Genomic DNA, 15,237 nt, shown 5'->3' on the forward strand with positions numbered 1-15,237 from the left:
CAACCATTCCAACAGTAGCCTCATTTCTGCAGAAAACATTTCAAAAGTGCCTTAGGGCACAATGGGAGGGGTGAACCATTTTTTCTTGGTGGATTCAATCCTTCTCTGGGATTGTTCTTCCCATTCATTCCAGAAGGTAGGACTTGTTCATATCAGGCTGTTGCTCTGCTCTGCTTGGGAGGAAGCTCCCTTCCCTTTCTTTTTCAGACGAGATGAGCTTGGGTAGAACTCCTTTCCTTTGGTTTTCTTTTCTGTGTCTTACTAGTTCTTCCTCTCACTTGTGAAGCTGTCCAAAGTGGGAGGGGGGGGGGGCCTCTCTCCCATGCAGAGAATAGCAAAAGCTTGATTTGCCTAAACCAGCAGTTCTCAACCTGTGGGTCCCCAGATTTGTTGGACTACAACTCCCATCATCCCTGAGCTCTGGCCTTGCTAGCTAGGGGTGATGGGAGTTGTAGTTCAACAACATTTGGGGACCCACAGGTTGAGAAAGGCTGGGACCTAAACCTTGCCTTTTGGATTGAATGGGCGAAGCAACCCAGAAGAAGGCTATCCTCCTACAATGAGCCCATCACAGGTAAGACCAGCGCTCCTTTTCCTTGTACTGAAGAAGTCCAAGATGCCCTCAACTTGTCACAAAGATCTTATGGACGCCTACTGTGCTTTTCAGGTTGCCACCCTTCTGGCTCAATATCAGTATTTTGTATGCCCCGTGGAATACAACAGTGAAACCAACAGATTTGTCACAGAGTGTGAACCGTCAGAACTATTCCAGTTACAAAAGTACTCCATACCACCTTTGCTTCAAGTTGTGCTGGGAAGGGTAAGTAAAGCAAAATCTTTCAAAGTTGGCATTCTGAATGAAATGCTTTTTTAAAAGCCCAATTCTCTCTCCCTTCTTCCTTTGGAGGAAGTAAAATAGCAACTTTTAATTTTCTCTTCCTCCTGCGTGAGGAGGAGGGAACAAATCTCCTTGGGCTGCCTGAAGTGACTCCTGCTTTGTGCTGCTGCTGTGTAGAACTAGGCAGGCCAGGCCAATCCACCTGCCTTCTTCTAATCATTCATTGTCTTCCAGAAGGAAATGGCACCATGTGGTTTGCTCTATACCCACTTTGTGCCTCTCTGCAGAAGATGGCAGCCAGGGAAAGCTCCCCCATGTATCTAGACCTAAGGCTGTTTCCCCAACAACCTTTTTCTGATGTCCCTTGCTGGTCCATAACTAGGGAAGAGGGACAGGGAGAAATTAATTTTAAGAAAAGAAGAAAATGAGAGGGAGGCTTTAATTAAAGTGTACAGACCTCTCTGGAACTTTGCTCGAATTCCGACCTCACGCCAAAGACCGGGTTGGTCTGAGAAGGCTGGATACTCTTCTCTGACTGATGAGGAAGAGGTAAAGCTGGTCTGGTTTTTTGAGTAAGGTGCCCATCCTTTTAAGCATTTTATGCTCCAGGTTGTCCTTAAGGGGGGCCTCTGGATATGGGGAAAACTTAAGTTTCTTATAAGGAAAATTAATGACCATAATTTCTTGTAGGAAACAGTGAATTTGTGCCCGTTCCAGATGCACAGCATTGCTTTGTCAACATTTGCATCCTTAATTGGACCATTCGGAGGCTTCTTTGCAAGTGGATTCAAAAGGGCTTTCAAAATCAAGGTGTGTATGAATCTGGACGTATGAATCTTCCCTGTACCGAGACTTCTGTGCCGCTTTTGTAAGTACATGTAGAAATAGAAATCTGCTGCCCCAGTTACCTAGGGGTACCTTTTTAAATTGAAAAAATGTTATGGATTAATTGACTCAATATTGCATCTGTAACTTAAATATAATTGATAGGTAAAGGTAAAGGTACCCCTGCCCGTACGGGCCAGTCTTGACAGACTCTAGGGTTGTGCGCCCATCTCACTCAAAGAGGCCGGGGGCCAGCGCTGTCCGGAGACACTTCCGGGTCACGTGGCCAGCGTGACATCGCTGCTCTGGTGAGCCAGAGCCGCACACGGAAACGCCGTTTACCTTCCCGCTAGTAAGCGGTCCCTATTTATCTACTTGCACCCGAGAGTGCTTTCGAACTGCTAGGTTGGCAGGCGCTGGAACCGAACAACGGGAGCGCACCCCGCCGCGGGGATTCGAACCGCCGACATTTCGATCGGCAAGCCCTAGGCGCTGAGGCTTTTACCCACAGCGCCACCCGCGTCCCAAAATATAATTTATAAATTGATTAAAAAGCAGTTTAAAAGTGTTACATTAAACATATAATTAGTATTAATTAGGACAGCTATCTTCAAACAATAAATTGAGTTTCCTTTTTTCTAAAGGATTTTGCTGACACCATTCCTGGCCATGGCGGAATAATGGATCGTTGTGACTGTCAGTATCTGATGTCTACATTTGTTCACGTCTATATCACCAGTTTCATAAGGTATGTTCTCTATTAATAATTCATTGTAGAGAATTGACATGAAGTCGTTACATGAGTCTTCGTTTCAGATACTACTGTAACCTGCTCCATGTGGTGCTACTTTGAAAAGTGCTCAGTCATTTAAACTGGCTCATAACAGAAGAGAATTCATTGTCTTGGGGCTTAGGTAATGGCTTCAAATGGAACTCATGGATGTAGGTGTCAGGACTGGTCGTTGTCCTCTTCAGATCACCACACAAATGCTTCTTGTTCTTTATAAAACTCTTTATTGTGTATTAACAAAACAATCTTATAAACGGTTCTTAACTTTAACTATTCTTCCTCAGAGTCACTTATTTCAGATACCTTCTGAGCTCTGCTTCTCCATGACCAGCCACCCTCAAAATGGCGAAGGCGCCTCTCCCTTCGTTTTCCCGCTCTTTTTTCTAACCTCCTGGCTAGAGCCGGCCTGTATCTCCTCTCCTCCGAATCTGAGCTAGAACTTAACCCTTGCCTTTCCTGTGAACAGCCGGTCCCTCCCTGTTGTTCCTCCCGCTCCCTTCTATTAGATTCACCGCTCTCCCTCCCCCCTTGGGGAATGCTTTCTCCCTCTGATAAACTGAAAACTTCTAACTCTTCCCTGACATCACCCCCTCCCCTAAGCCCCCCTTCCTCCTTCTCGCTCTCCTCTGTTTCTGGAGGACCGAACCCTATGAACTCTTCTTCCTCGCTATCTGTCTTTTCAAAAATTTCTTGAAGATGCCAGTTATGGGGTTTTGGCTTGTGGGGATATTTTCTATGAAATTCTCTCTGCAATTCTGGAACGTTAATTTTTTCTGCTGGTTCCCATGAGTTCTCAGACTCATCTAACCCTTTCCATGCAACCAAATACTGTAATTTCCTCCTACTTATTCTCGAGTCTAATATCTCTTCCACTTCAGCCTCCTCTTCCCCCATCATGGTGGGGAAAGGAGGTGGTTCCCTTGAAATTTGATACTTATGCGCTGGTACAAACACTGACAATAAAGATCTATGAAATACAGGGTGTATTCTCATATTTTCAGGTAAATGAAGCTTGAAAGTGACTGGGTTAATTTGAGCCTTTACTTGGAAAGGTCCCAATCTCCTTGGTTCTAGCTTTTTACACCTCCCTCGTATTGGTAGTCCCTTGGTAGACAGCCATACCCAGCTCCCTACTTGGATTTCTTCCCCAACTCGCCGGTGCCTGTCTGCAGCTCTCTTATAAGCCTCTTTAGCTTCTTCCAAATCCTCTTTCAATATCTCATGAATGCACCTCAACTCCTCTATCATTTGTTCTGCTGCTGGTACTGCTAACTGCTCCTCTTGACCTGGGAATGCCCTTGGGTGCAAGCCATAGTTTGCCACAAATGGGGCTCTGCCCGTAGACACATGCATTGCATTATTATACGCAAACTCTGCTAGACTCAACTTCTCTAACCACCCGCTCTGCTGATAACCAGCATAACACCTCAGATATTGTTGTAGTGTTGCATTCGTTCTTTCAGCTTCCCCATTGGTTTGCGGGTGTCTCGCCGACGTGAGGCTTAGCTCCACATCTAGTAACTGCATTAACCTCTTCCAAAATTGTGATGTAAATTGGGCCCCTCTATCTGAAATGATTTGTGATGGCAAACCATGCAACCTAAAAATATTATCTAAAAACATCTTTGCAGTTTCCTGTGCGGTCGGAATTTTGGTACATGGTATGAAATGTGCCATCTTGGTTAGCATGTCAACCACCACAAAGATCACTGTTTGCCTATGGGATGGCGGTAGATCCGTTATAAAATCCATAGACACCACATCCCAAGGCCTTCCCGGCGTGGGCATAGGTTGCAACAACCCTGCGGGAGCTGCTCTGGGTGCCTTGGCTCATTGACATACTTCACAACCTCTTACATATTGTGTTACTTCCTCCCTTAACTTTGGCCACCAGAACTGTCGTGTGATCTGATACAGGGTCTTTTCTCTACCAAAATGTCCTGCAGTCGGGTTATCATGATGTTGCCTCAACACTTTACCTCTTAATTCACCTGCAGGTACATACAGCACCCCTCTCCTGTACAACAATCCATCTTTTTCTTTGAAACCTTCCTCTTCCCCTCTACCTTTTCTCAGTTCCTCCATTTTCTTTTGTGCAAACTCATCTGTTACTGTCAATCGCTGGAATTCCCTGCCGTCCACTACTACGGCTGCACACCCCCACTGATCCGATCTCAGCATTTCTCGCAACTTGGGAGGTGCTTCCCCTTCCATATACTCAGGTTTGCGCGACAGCGCATCTGCACGAACGTTTTGATGCCCAGGTATATACTCAATCCTAAAATTAAACCCAGCAAAAAACTCCGCCCACCTAATTTGCCTTTGGTTTAGCTGTCTAGCAGTTCTCCAATACTCTAAATTCTTATGATCTGTTTGTACCACCACCTGATGTGACGCCCCTTCCAAAAAATGTCTCCACACTTTAAAGGCAGCATGCACAGCTAAAAGTTCCTTATCAAATATGGTGTAGTTTTGTTCTGATTGATTTAATTTTCTAGAGTAGAAGGCACAGGGTCTCCAGTCCCCTTCCTTGTCCTGTTGCAGCAGAATGGCCCCAATAGCCCTATCAGAGGCGTCAGTTTCTACCTTCATACGTTTACTTGGATCTAGGTGCATAAGATATTTTTCTGAAGCAAACACCGCCTTTAATTTATCAAAGGCCTTCTGTGCTTCCTCAGACCATCTGAATGGCCCCTTGCCTCTTAGACAATCAGTCAGTGGCGTTGTGATTTTGGAGTAATTACCTATGAATTTACGATAGAAATTAGCAAATCCTAAAAACCTCTGTAGATCTTTCTTAGTCTTAGGTGCCTCCCATTCCACCACTGCCTGAACTTTACTGGGGTCCATGTGTACCCCTTTGTGAGAAATGCAATATCCCAGGAACTCCACCTTTTGTGTATGGAACTTACACTTCTCTAACTTCACATATAACCTGTTGGTCCTCAATCTCTCTAACACCTGCGTGACATGTTTTACGTGTTCCTCCATGCTTTCACTATATATTAAGAGGTCATCTAAATAAGAGACACAGAACTGATCCAGTATACCTGCTAAGACGTGGTTGATGAAGGTTTGAAATACCCCTGAGCCATTTTGCAAGCCAAAAGTCATTACCAAGAATTCAAATGCACCATACTTAGTACAAAAACTGGTTTTCCACTCATCCCCTTCTCTGACCCTTATCAGATTATATGCTCCTTGTAGATCAAGCTTGGTAAAGACTTTGGCTGACCTTACTCTCTCTAAGAGGTCATCTATACGTGGCAGTGGGCACACGCGAGGCTTCATTTGGCTGTTAAGGATTCTGAAGTCACATACTAATCTCGGTGCCCCTTCCTCCCCTTTCTTTTTGACAAAAAAGACGGGAGCACCCCCCGAGGCTGTGGACTCTAATAAAACCTCTCTGCAAATTCTTTTGCAGGAACTCCCTCAATGCTGCAGATTCTACTTCCGACATGGCATATATCTTGCTTGGTGGCAACTGTGCCCCAGGGACTAGATCTATCTTGCAATCATAGGGCCTATGTGGTGGAAGTTTATCCGCTTCTTTTTCACAAAAAACATCCCGATAAGCAATATATTGTGACGGAATCTCACTTTCATTCCCCATCAACTTCCCTTCTACCTCTGTTCCCATTACTTCCACTGAGGTTTTTCCCTTTTGCCCCAAACAACGTGTCATACAATAGATCGAACCAAAAACCAAAGACCTTTGATGCCAGGCAATCACCGGATTGTGACGATTGAGCCAACTCATGCCCAGCACCATCGGGTGTCCAGCTAGTTTGGTCACATGAAATGCCCTGGTCTCTGAGTGATGACCCATATCCATTTTCATTGGTGGAGTCTCATAAGTCACTTCTCCTGACAGTAGCGGTCTGCCGTCGATTGTTTTCACTCGCAGTGGGAAATTCAAAGGTAACAAAGCGATTTTGTGTTCCTGTACCAATTTCTGGTCTATGAAATCTGCTGACGCTCCTGAGTCTAACAGCGCCTCTACCTGGACCCTGTGTCCATTGGGTAGTTGTAGTTGCACCTTCACCGTTAGTCCTGGGATAGGTGGTTCTGCGTGAGAGCCTTCTATTGCTTCTCCACCCGGCTGCAAGCTCCCATTTCCAGCCGGGGACATTCGTTTCCCTGATGCAGTTCCTTTGGGCAATTGTCTTCTCCCATGTCTGCTCCAGATAGAGACTCCCATCCTTTACGATTGCGACATTGTCGTGCTAGATGCCCTGGTTTTCCACAGACGAAGCAACGCCTCATGTCTCTTCCTCTCCCTGCATTTCCTCTTACCATGGAAGAGGTAGTAACTGGAAGGGGTCTGGCTGCTCCTAATTCCATGGGCTCTGGCCGCTCTCGTCCTGGCATGTTGCCCGCTCTGCTCTCTGTACTTTCAATAATATTGTTTTCCCGCCACCGTGGTCGCCATTGTTCCTTCCTTTCACTAGCCCTCCGTTCTATGCGTAGGCTCAATTGCAGGCACGTTCGGACCAGAGAATCCAAGGAACTAGGTTCTGGCATTTGGGCCAATTGGTCTAAAATCTCATTATTCAGTCCTTCCCTAAAAAGGGCTGCAACTGTTGGGGAATTCAGATCCCATTTTAATTTCTGCACCAGCAAACTAAAGTTGGGCCAATAAACTCCCACAGTGTCTTTTCCTTGTCTCATCCTCAACAGCTGCCTTGCTGTGATTACTTCATGCGCAGGGTCTAAGAAAATCGTGTCAAGATACTGCAGAAACATTTGTAGATTTCCTAGGGCAGCATCCCTTCGAGATATTAGGGGTATAACACAGTCCTTAGCCCTCCCTTCCAAGAAATTAATCACATAAGCAACCTTCTCTTGCTCAGATTGAAATTCTTTATCCTTTATCTCAATTATGTAAGAAATTTCTGTCTTGAAAGCCATGTATTCAGAGCTTTCTCCCTTGAAGCTACGCGGACGTACAGTAAATGTTTTACTCACTCTATCTCCACACGTCGCTTGCAGCATGGTTCTATGTTCTCCCAATGCTGCCGATAGTGCTTCAACTTGACTTTTCAACTGTAAGTTCTGTTGCCATAAGTCCTGTAATGTTAGCTGGAGCGCTGGGGTTTCTCCTTGCCCAACTGGCGCCACAGCTCCCTCCATTTTGGCTTCTCCTTCTTTACGTATAGTGAAGAGGCGCAGAGCAGAAGGTATTCTGTCAGGACTGGTCGTTGTCCTCTTCAGATCACCACACAAATGCTTCTTGTTCTTTATAAAACTCTTTATTGTGTATTAACAAAACAATCTTATAAACGGTTCTTAACTTTAACTATTCTTCCTCAGAGTCACTTCTTTCAGATACCTTCTGAGCTCTGCTTCTCCATGACCAGCCACCCTCAAAATGGCGAAGGCGCCTCTCCCTTCGTTTTCCCGCTCTTTTTTCTAACCTCCTGGCTAGAGCCGGCCTGTATCTCCTCTCCTCCGAATCTGAGCTAGAACTTAACCCTTGCCTTTCCTGTGAACAGCCGGTCCCTCCCTGTTGTTCCTCCCGCTCCCTTCTATTAGATTCACCGCTCTCCCTCCCCCCTTGGGGAATGCTTTCTCCCTCTGATAAACTGAAAACTTCTAACTCTTCCCTGACAGTAGGTAGTAATGTGAATGGTTGCTTTAACTTAATAGAAGCTTACATTAGATGCATGTTAGGACAGAGTTGCTGGTTGCTTGTCCCAGTACTCTACATTGTTCTTTGTGTAAAACTTCTCAGAAAGTGCCAGTGGCGATTGGTAACTTCCTTGTTATCTGACATTACTGTTCTGAGTTGCTGGAGACTCAGATGCAAATGTATAGGTGCATTAATGGGCTTATGCAAGGGGAAATAATAGGGCCCCAGTTCTGTAGTGGTGCAGGGAGCAGCATTTCATATTTCCTCACATGCAAAACCATTTTCTTAAAAACAACAACAATTTTTATTGGTTTTTAAACAAATAGCAATACAAAAACCATTAAATACTTATTCTGGTGTACTGCAGAACCAGTTTTTGTGACTGGTAGGTTATACACCTAGTTTTGTTCTGACATTCTTAAATTTCCCTTCCTATAGTAATGAGTGCTTGGGTGGATGTTCATATTGAGGAAATGTGTCTCTCAGTAGATCTGGTTATTCATGTTGAATTTCTGTGACCTCATTAAGGTGTTTGCATGTGTTCTGGTTGGCATTCTTTTGATGCTGTACTGTCCCCATTCATTTGGATGAGCTCTTTATAAGCAAACATTTGATCACTGGTGGTATTGCAGGTTGAAACTTTGTCTCCTTCCATTTAATTGCCAGAGGCCCCAATCCCAGCAAGCTCCTGCAACAGCTGTTGGTGCTTCAGCCGGAGCAGCAATTAAATGTCTACAAAACTCTGAAGACGCATCTCATTGAAAAGGGGATTCTTCAGCCATCGCTGAGAGGATAGGCAGACCAAACTGTGGACTACAAAGAGAAGTGCAGCTGGAAATGCAGGTTTTGCTTATATGATGAGCATGACGTGTTGGACCGAAGTCAGACTGTGTGTCTGAAGATATGAATGTTTGTTTACTAAGATTACTGTGAATATCTAGGAGGCCATGCAAGATTTAAGTTCCTTCTAACTGCATGTTTTTGCTGTCTAGTTTAGTTCCTTGGGTTGGTGAGACGAGCCTTCTCCCTTGGTTCCCAGCTACAGTTTTTAAAAAATAACTATTTTTAAACAACGGTGGGCACACTCCTTCTGGAACAAGAATGCAACGAATGATTGGGAGTATGCAGTTCATCAAAATACATTTTAGTGCAATGATATTAATGACTCCAGCTCAATTAATGACACTTTGCCGTGCTGCATTTTAGCTGACAGTATCACTAAACTTTGACCAAATGGCATCTGTTTCATCCTGTTCCAATCCTTCCCCAAAATAGGAAAGGGGCCTGTAATGGTGAAACCCTTACAGGAAAAGCGTGCCTGTAAATGGATGCCTGAGGCTGGTTTTGCTTTTAGTTAAAAAGCCTAAGTGGCAGGTGAAAAATAAAAATAAAGGAATGGCTTCTTGTAAAAGGGAAATGTTCTTTGGGAGGGTGGGGCTCTTCCTCATAGCATCCTAAAGACCAGTTTAAAGCACAAAACGCCTACTTGAGTTGCAGGCCTCTTCTCTACCAGCAAACTCTGTCCAGGGCTTTGGGGTTGAAATGACTGATGAGTCTCTGGAATGTGCTCATTTGTGCCTCCAATGTTTGGACGTGTTAAATAGAAACTCCCCCTTCCTTTATGGTAAGTGCAATACAAGTGCTAACTCAGCAATATTTAGATCACTTTCGTAACAATGTTAGTTGGAGTTCTATGCTGTGAGATGAATCTAGTGCTTCCACCGCTAATGGAGTCTCAAGGGCGTTTAGTCAGTAAGAGAGTTGGAGATTACTTCTTCTTACCCTGTGGGGAGGACCAGCACTTCTGTTGATAGATGTGCTCAATATGATTTGCACTTTTGAGATTCCTTACCGAAGTCTGCATGAAATGTGACATTTCTAATATTCAAGGCATGAGTTGCTTTTTAAACGCTTCTGTGTGGTTTCTTTTTATCATGTGATAATAAAAAATATTTTTAAAGCAAATGAAAGTAATAAACCTAAAGCACACGAATGCCAAAAACATGGTATGGTGAGGAGTGATTAAATAGGATTTAAGGCATTAGGAGTGTAATCCTCATGGAAGTTTCTTTCTACAGAAGTCTCACTGAAACAAAGGATATTTGCACAACAGCACATCTATTTCCATTCATTTCAGTGAGGCTTGTGCAACAGAACCTTCTGGAGGATTCTACCCTATGAACTTGGTGTGAGTGAGTTTTCTTCTGCTGTGAGCTTTCAAGGTTCCATATTTCTTGCCCTGCTTGGTGCTGCTTGACTAAACTGTGTAGTGAAACTCAACACGTGTTATTAACTTCTAGAAAAATGAAATCCGTTTACATCATTGTACTACTTGAGTTCATTGTGTGTTTTGGTTTAGGATGGTATATATCAAATCATTATGACAGGGTGACTGAACAAGCTGGAAACCTTTGATTCTATCAAAATCAATGAAACAACATCACCAGTAATACCTAAATATTTACAGGCTTCTTCTAAAATTACCTTGGTGGTGCAGGAGTAGCTATGGTGTTTGTCCTTTCGATGCCTCTCCTGTGATAATGTAAATTGAAAATAGCATAGGGAATGCTGGTACTGTGGAAAAAGTTGCCCCACTGGGAACTGGAGCAATAACTAGTGTGAGAAGGAGCCGTATTGTAGGTTCCTACCTCTTACTCTGGGGCAGACACACTATGCACTAGCACCCATGATGTCGAGATAACATCAGAAGAGGTGCCTTGAAGCTGGATTAGACATTTCTTTAAAAGAAACAAAACAATGCAGTGACTTCTGTGTTTGTCATATCTTGAGATCTTAATGGAATTGAGTACTCTGAAGTACCTTGCAAAGAAAGTTTGGCAACTACCTTCCTCCTAACAAGCTGTTGCTCATAGATTTGGCATGATATCTGGACTCCTGATCATATGGAGTGCCTACATGTGTACAGCTCTGTCTATAGGTATCGTTTCAGACATTGGGGTGCACAGCATTCACTGAACGCATGTGGGTAATGTTTATTTGAAAATATAATTACTTTCAACCATCCAGAATTTTTCCCCATCCAGAATTTATTTGTGGATCAATAACTACTTTTAGAGATCTCAGCTTTCAAACTAATCACAAAAATGACCCCATGGGGGTGATGGTTAAGCTCTAAAAAGAGAACAAAATGAAGCTTAAATAGCCTAGACTTTCAAGTTAAGAAGCATCACTAGGAAAATTTGCACTGAAGTCAGTAGTCACTTGTAGGCCTTTGAAATTTGAGACTTAAATATATTTTTTCTTAGGAAATTTTCTGCCTAATTACTTATTTCATCCTGAAGGTGACTCATATAAAAATGTAATACTTAACTTTAATGTAAAGGTGTAACTTTTGGGTTACTTTGGTGTACTTTTTATAGCATTTGTATTGAAATAAGACTGTATTTAAGCCATTGAATGCGGGAGAAGAGCTGGATCTGCCAGCTCTGTTTGCACTGTTAAGAAACATGTAGAATGTTCGCTGCTCATTAAAAAGTGAAATGCCTCCTGGTCACTTTGGATGCGCTCTTATCACTTTAGAATCTGATTGTTTTTGTTTAGGACACAGTTGAAAAGGTTCTCCCAGTGTGCTTTTCAGGAACAGCCTAAGTATATTAGCAGAAATGACCAGACATACTCAAGGATGCAAAAACCCACACCCATGGCCATCACGGGATATCTGCAGCAGTGCCAAGTCTGGTTGTTGTCATGTAAACTTAAAATAACTAAAGGTTAAAGCTTGCTGAACTGTACCTGGGACAGTAAATTCTTAATGAGCATAATCTTTTCAGGGAAGGTGAAGATGTCTTGCTGCTTTAGCTTTTAAGGGTTTTTTTTTAATTACATGCCGGAACATTTTCTTCAACGATCTGTATTTTATTAGTTCAAGCAAACTGAGTGATCAAAAGGAAACATCCCCCCTCCCCTATACTTTTTCATTTGCACTTCTCTTGGGTGAGACACTCTGCCTTGTTTAGCAAAACTTTAGAAAATTGTGTGTATATACTGTAAATGTTGAGCATTCAATACTGTAAATGTGTATTCAAAATGTTTTAGTTGACCATTTTGTAGAGCTGGGATGGGGAAAATAAAGCCCTGATCAAAACCTTGATATCCTGTCTTTGCTCATGACTTCTTCTTTTTGCAGATGTTTGAAGTTTGCAGATGAGTTTCACTATGTGTTTCCTCAGTTCCTCATGTTCTTTCTATAAGAACATCAGTTTAATTCCCCAAAAAGAAAAAAGCTCTAAGTAGTAAACAGATTACTAGCTTTTATTGCTCTTAACAGGAATACATAGATGTTTCAAAAAGGAAAAAGCAGCTAGATTCATCCATACATCAATTTTAAAAAAGCTTCTGTACTCATCTAATGCTAAACAGACTTCAATATGGTAAAATAAAGGTAGCTGGAAGTCATTGTGCTACTGTGCTGTTAAGGAAATACCAAGGTTTGCTTTTAAGTGGTCAATATTGTTAGATATTTGGGGTAAACCCTAGAAATTAATAAATGCTAGGATTTGGGGTTGTTTGTGATGTGAAAGGAAAATATAGCAAGGCTTGGGAACAGCCTTGCTAGCCCAGGGATCCCTGGGCTGCCTTACGCAAACCAGTCTGGCTGGGGGCAGGAGCAGAGCTCAACCAGTGTATCTGAAGAAGTGTGCATGCACATGAAAACTCATACCAATAACTAACTTAGTTGGTGTCTAAGGTGCTACTGGAAGGATTTTTTTTATTTTGTTTCAACTACGGCAGACCAACATGGCTACCTACCTGTAAACAGAGAGCCATTGAGGGTCATCAACAACTCCTTGTCCCAGGTGTGACCGGAGACTAGAGATTGGGAAGGTTGCCAGGGTAACTGCTGGGGTAGGGCAAGGGGCTTCTGGGAAGAAGACTGAGATCCATCTTGGCAAGGGTGAAGGAAAGACTGCCTGCACTGCTGTGGACCCTGCTTAAGAAATGGACCCCCTCCATGCCGCTGAAAGGTGTAAATAGGCAAACATACCTGATTTCTTAAAGCACGGCAGCCTCCACCGTGTCTTCTATTATTTAAAGGGACACAGACCTTGTGTGGGCGCCTGAGATCCCATACGCTCTTGCCAAAGCTTGGCAAGAAAGAGGGACAGGCGCCGGGCTTTTGTAACAGTATGAAGATAGAATAAGTGGGCTTAAAATGACCACTTGGCAAATTGTTGCCATTGTTGCTGCTTGCCCACACTTCATCATCTAGTTCTGTCGTCGGTAAAGGACAACACCTTCAGGAGGGTGGACCAAATCCCTAATTCTTAACCGACATTATTTTGTGGCAGTTTGGTGCTGCGTACCAGTGGTATCTTGAGTGGGATACCACCAAGTGGGATGTTCTGAAGTTATTCCTACTTTTCCCAAGGTGGGAACTGGCACACTCATAATCTGGAAGCACCTGCTGAAGGACACGCTTGCCAAAGGCAGTCTCTAAGCATACATGTAAGTCCAGCTTTTAATGCTTCATCAAAGAACTTGGATTGGTTCAAGTTGCTGTCTGGCACATGTCTTGAAGAGATGTATTTTTGAGAGTGCAGCATCCCAAGTCAATTGCTAGATCTGTTGCATGGAAGTTTACTGTGATGCCTGGAGTGTTGGTACGACTTAGCAGACATCTCTGTTCAACATCCCTGGCCAGTCAGAACCAGAATGAGAGTGAGGGCCCTGAGTCTGAAGATCCTGAAACCATTTTGGAAAACCATGCCTCCTTGGCCAGAAAAGAGCCATAAACATGATGGTTGCCCTCTCATGATACACTGTCTTGAACACTCAAGGAAGCAAAAGAATGGGGGGGAAAGCTTATAGCAAGCCCAGAGGCCATGTCAAATCCAGTCCGTGCAACCCACGAACTATGAAAACCTGGTATACCACCACCTGAGTTGGTGGTTGACATCAGACACAAGTAAGTCTATGTGTAGTTTCCTGAACTGACATAGAATTTTCCTGATGACTGTGTTGCTGAGCTACAATTTCCCTGGGCATCGGGGTCTGTCAACTCAGTCAGTCTGCATCAGTGTAAACCCTGTATACATGCTCTGCTATCAGAGCCAAGATTCTTCTTCAGGACAACAGAAATGTTGCCTCTGTTGGATGGATTTGAGGTCAGGATTGGCTATATTATTTTTACAATTTACCCTCTCTGTTTACACGTGTGAGCAGAACTAAAAAACTTAAAAACAATTAGAGTTTTAAAACAATTCCATTCAACATTAAACTTTTGGGATTAGGTTGTATAGCCTCTTTATATATTGATCCAGGCTGTGGTGGCAGACTGGATCATTCCCTTTCCCCTCTTCATTAAAAGAATCACGTAACAGACTGTAGACTTAGCATTAAAAGTAGTGTTTACTTACATAAGGTCTTGCACTTAGAATCATAGAATCATAGAGTTGAAAGAGACCACAAGGGCCATCGAGTCCAACCCCCTGCCAAGCAGGAAACACCATCAGAGCACTCCTGACATATGGTTGTCAAGCCTCTGCTTAAAGACCTCCAAAGAAGGAGACTCCACCACACTCCTTGGCAGCAAATTCCACTGTCGAACAGCTCTTACTGTCAGGAAGTTCTTCCTAATGTTTAGGTGGAATCTTCTTTCTTGTAGTTTGGATCCATTGCTCCGTGTCCGCTTCTCTGGAGCAGCAGAAAACAACCTTTCTCCCTCCTTGATTCAGCAATAGCGGTAATGAAAAACAAGGCAGACATTTCTACCTCTAGATTACAAAACACACAGTTGAGTTCAAAAATGGAGTCTCTGCTTGAGCAGAGATCAGGTGACTGTCTCAGAAGCATGGTGAAGGAGAAAAGCAGAGTTCAGAGGCAGAAGGCAGTAGAAAGGATTAAACCCTTGTGTCCTTTTCATAGATTCATGGAGTTGGAATGGACCAAGGGTCATCTAGTCCAACCCCATACAATGCAGGAATCTCAACTAAAGCATCCATGAAAGATGGCCATCTATTTTCCCGCCAGAGAACTAAAGGAAATAATGTCACAGATAGGTGTCTCTCTAGTAATCTGCAACTCTCTGAGTCTTAACCTTTTGACTGTAAATTCTCACAGCCTCCACCTGAAGACTAATGTATGTATGAATGTGTGACCATGCTGTGATACTTATGTTCTTTAAAAAAATGT

At 43.3% G+C, this 15,237-nt stretch overlaps 1 protein-coding gene across 3 annotated transcripts in view; it reads left to right on the forward strand.

Moving 5' to 3' along the window:
- The window catches only part of CDS1 (CDP-diacylglycerol synthase 1), a 29,871-nt gene extending 17,675 nt beyond the window's left edge, over nt 1-12,196 (forward strand). For 2 of the 3 annotated variants that reach the window (XM_083398526.1, XM_083398527.1), the window contains exons 10-13: nt 668-820; nt 1,529-1,648; nt 2,308-2,411; nt 8,752-12,196. In XM_083398526.1, the coding sequence (XP_083254652.1) occupies nt 668-820; nt 1,529-1,648; nt 2,308-2,411; nt 8,752-8,881 (507 nt within the window). In that variant the 3' untranslated portion in view covers nt 8,882-12,196. Of the gene's footprint in view, nt 1-667; nt 821-1,528; nt 1,649-2,307; nt 2,610-8,069 lie in introns of all 3 variants that reach the window. The other variant, XR_014501835.1, reaches the window with a different exon arrangement.
- Nucleotides 12,197-15,237: the final 3,041 nt, after the last annotated feature.

The sequence above is a fragment of the Podarcis tiliguerta genome, assembly GCF_965153285.1.
Source record: "Podarcis tiliguerta genome assembly, chromosome: 9".
Taxonomy (NCBI): domain Eukaryota; kingdom Metazoa; phylum Chordata; class Lepidosauria; order Squamata; family Lacertidae; genus Podarcis; species Podarcis tiliguerta.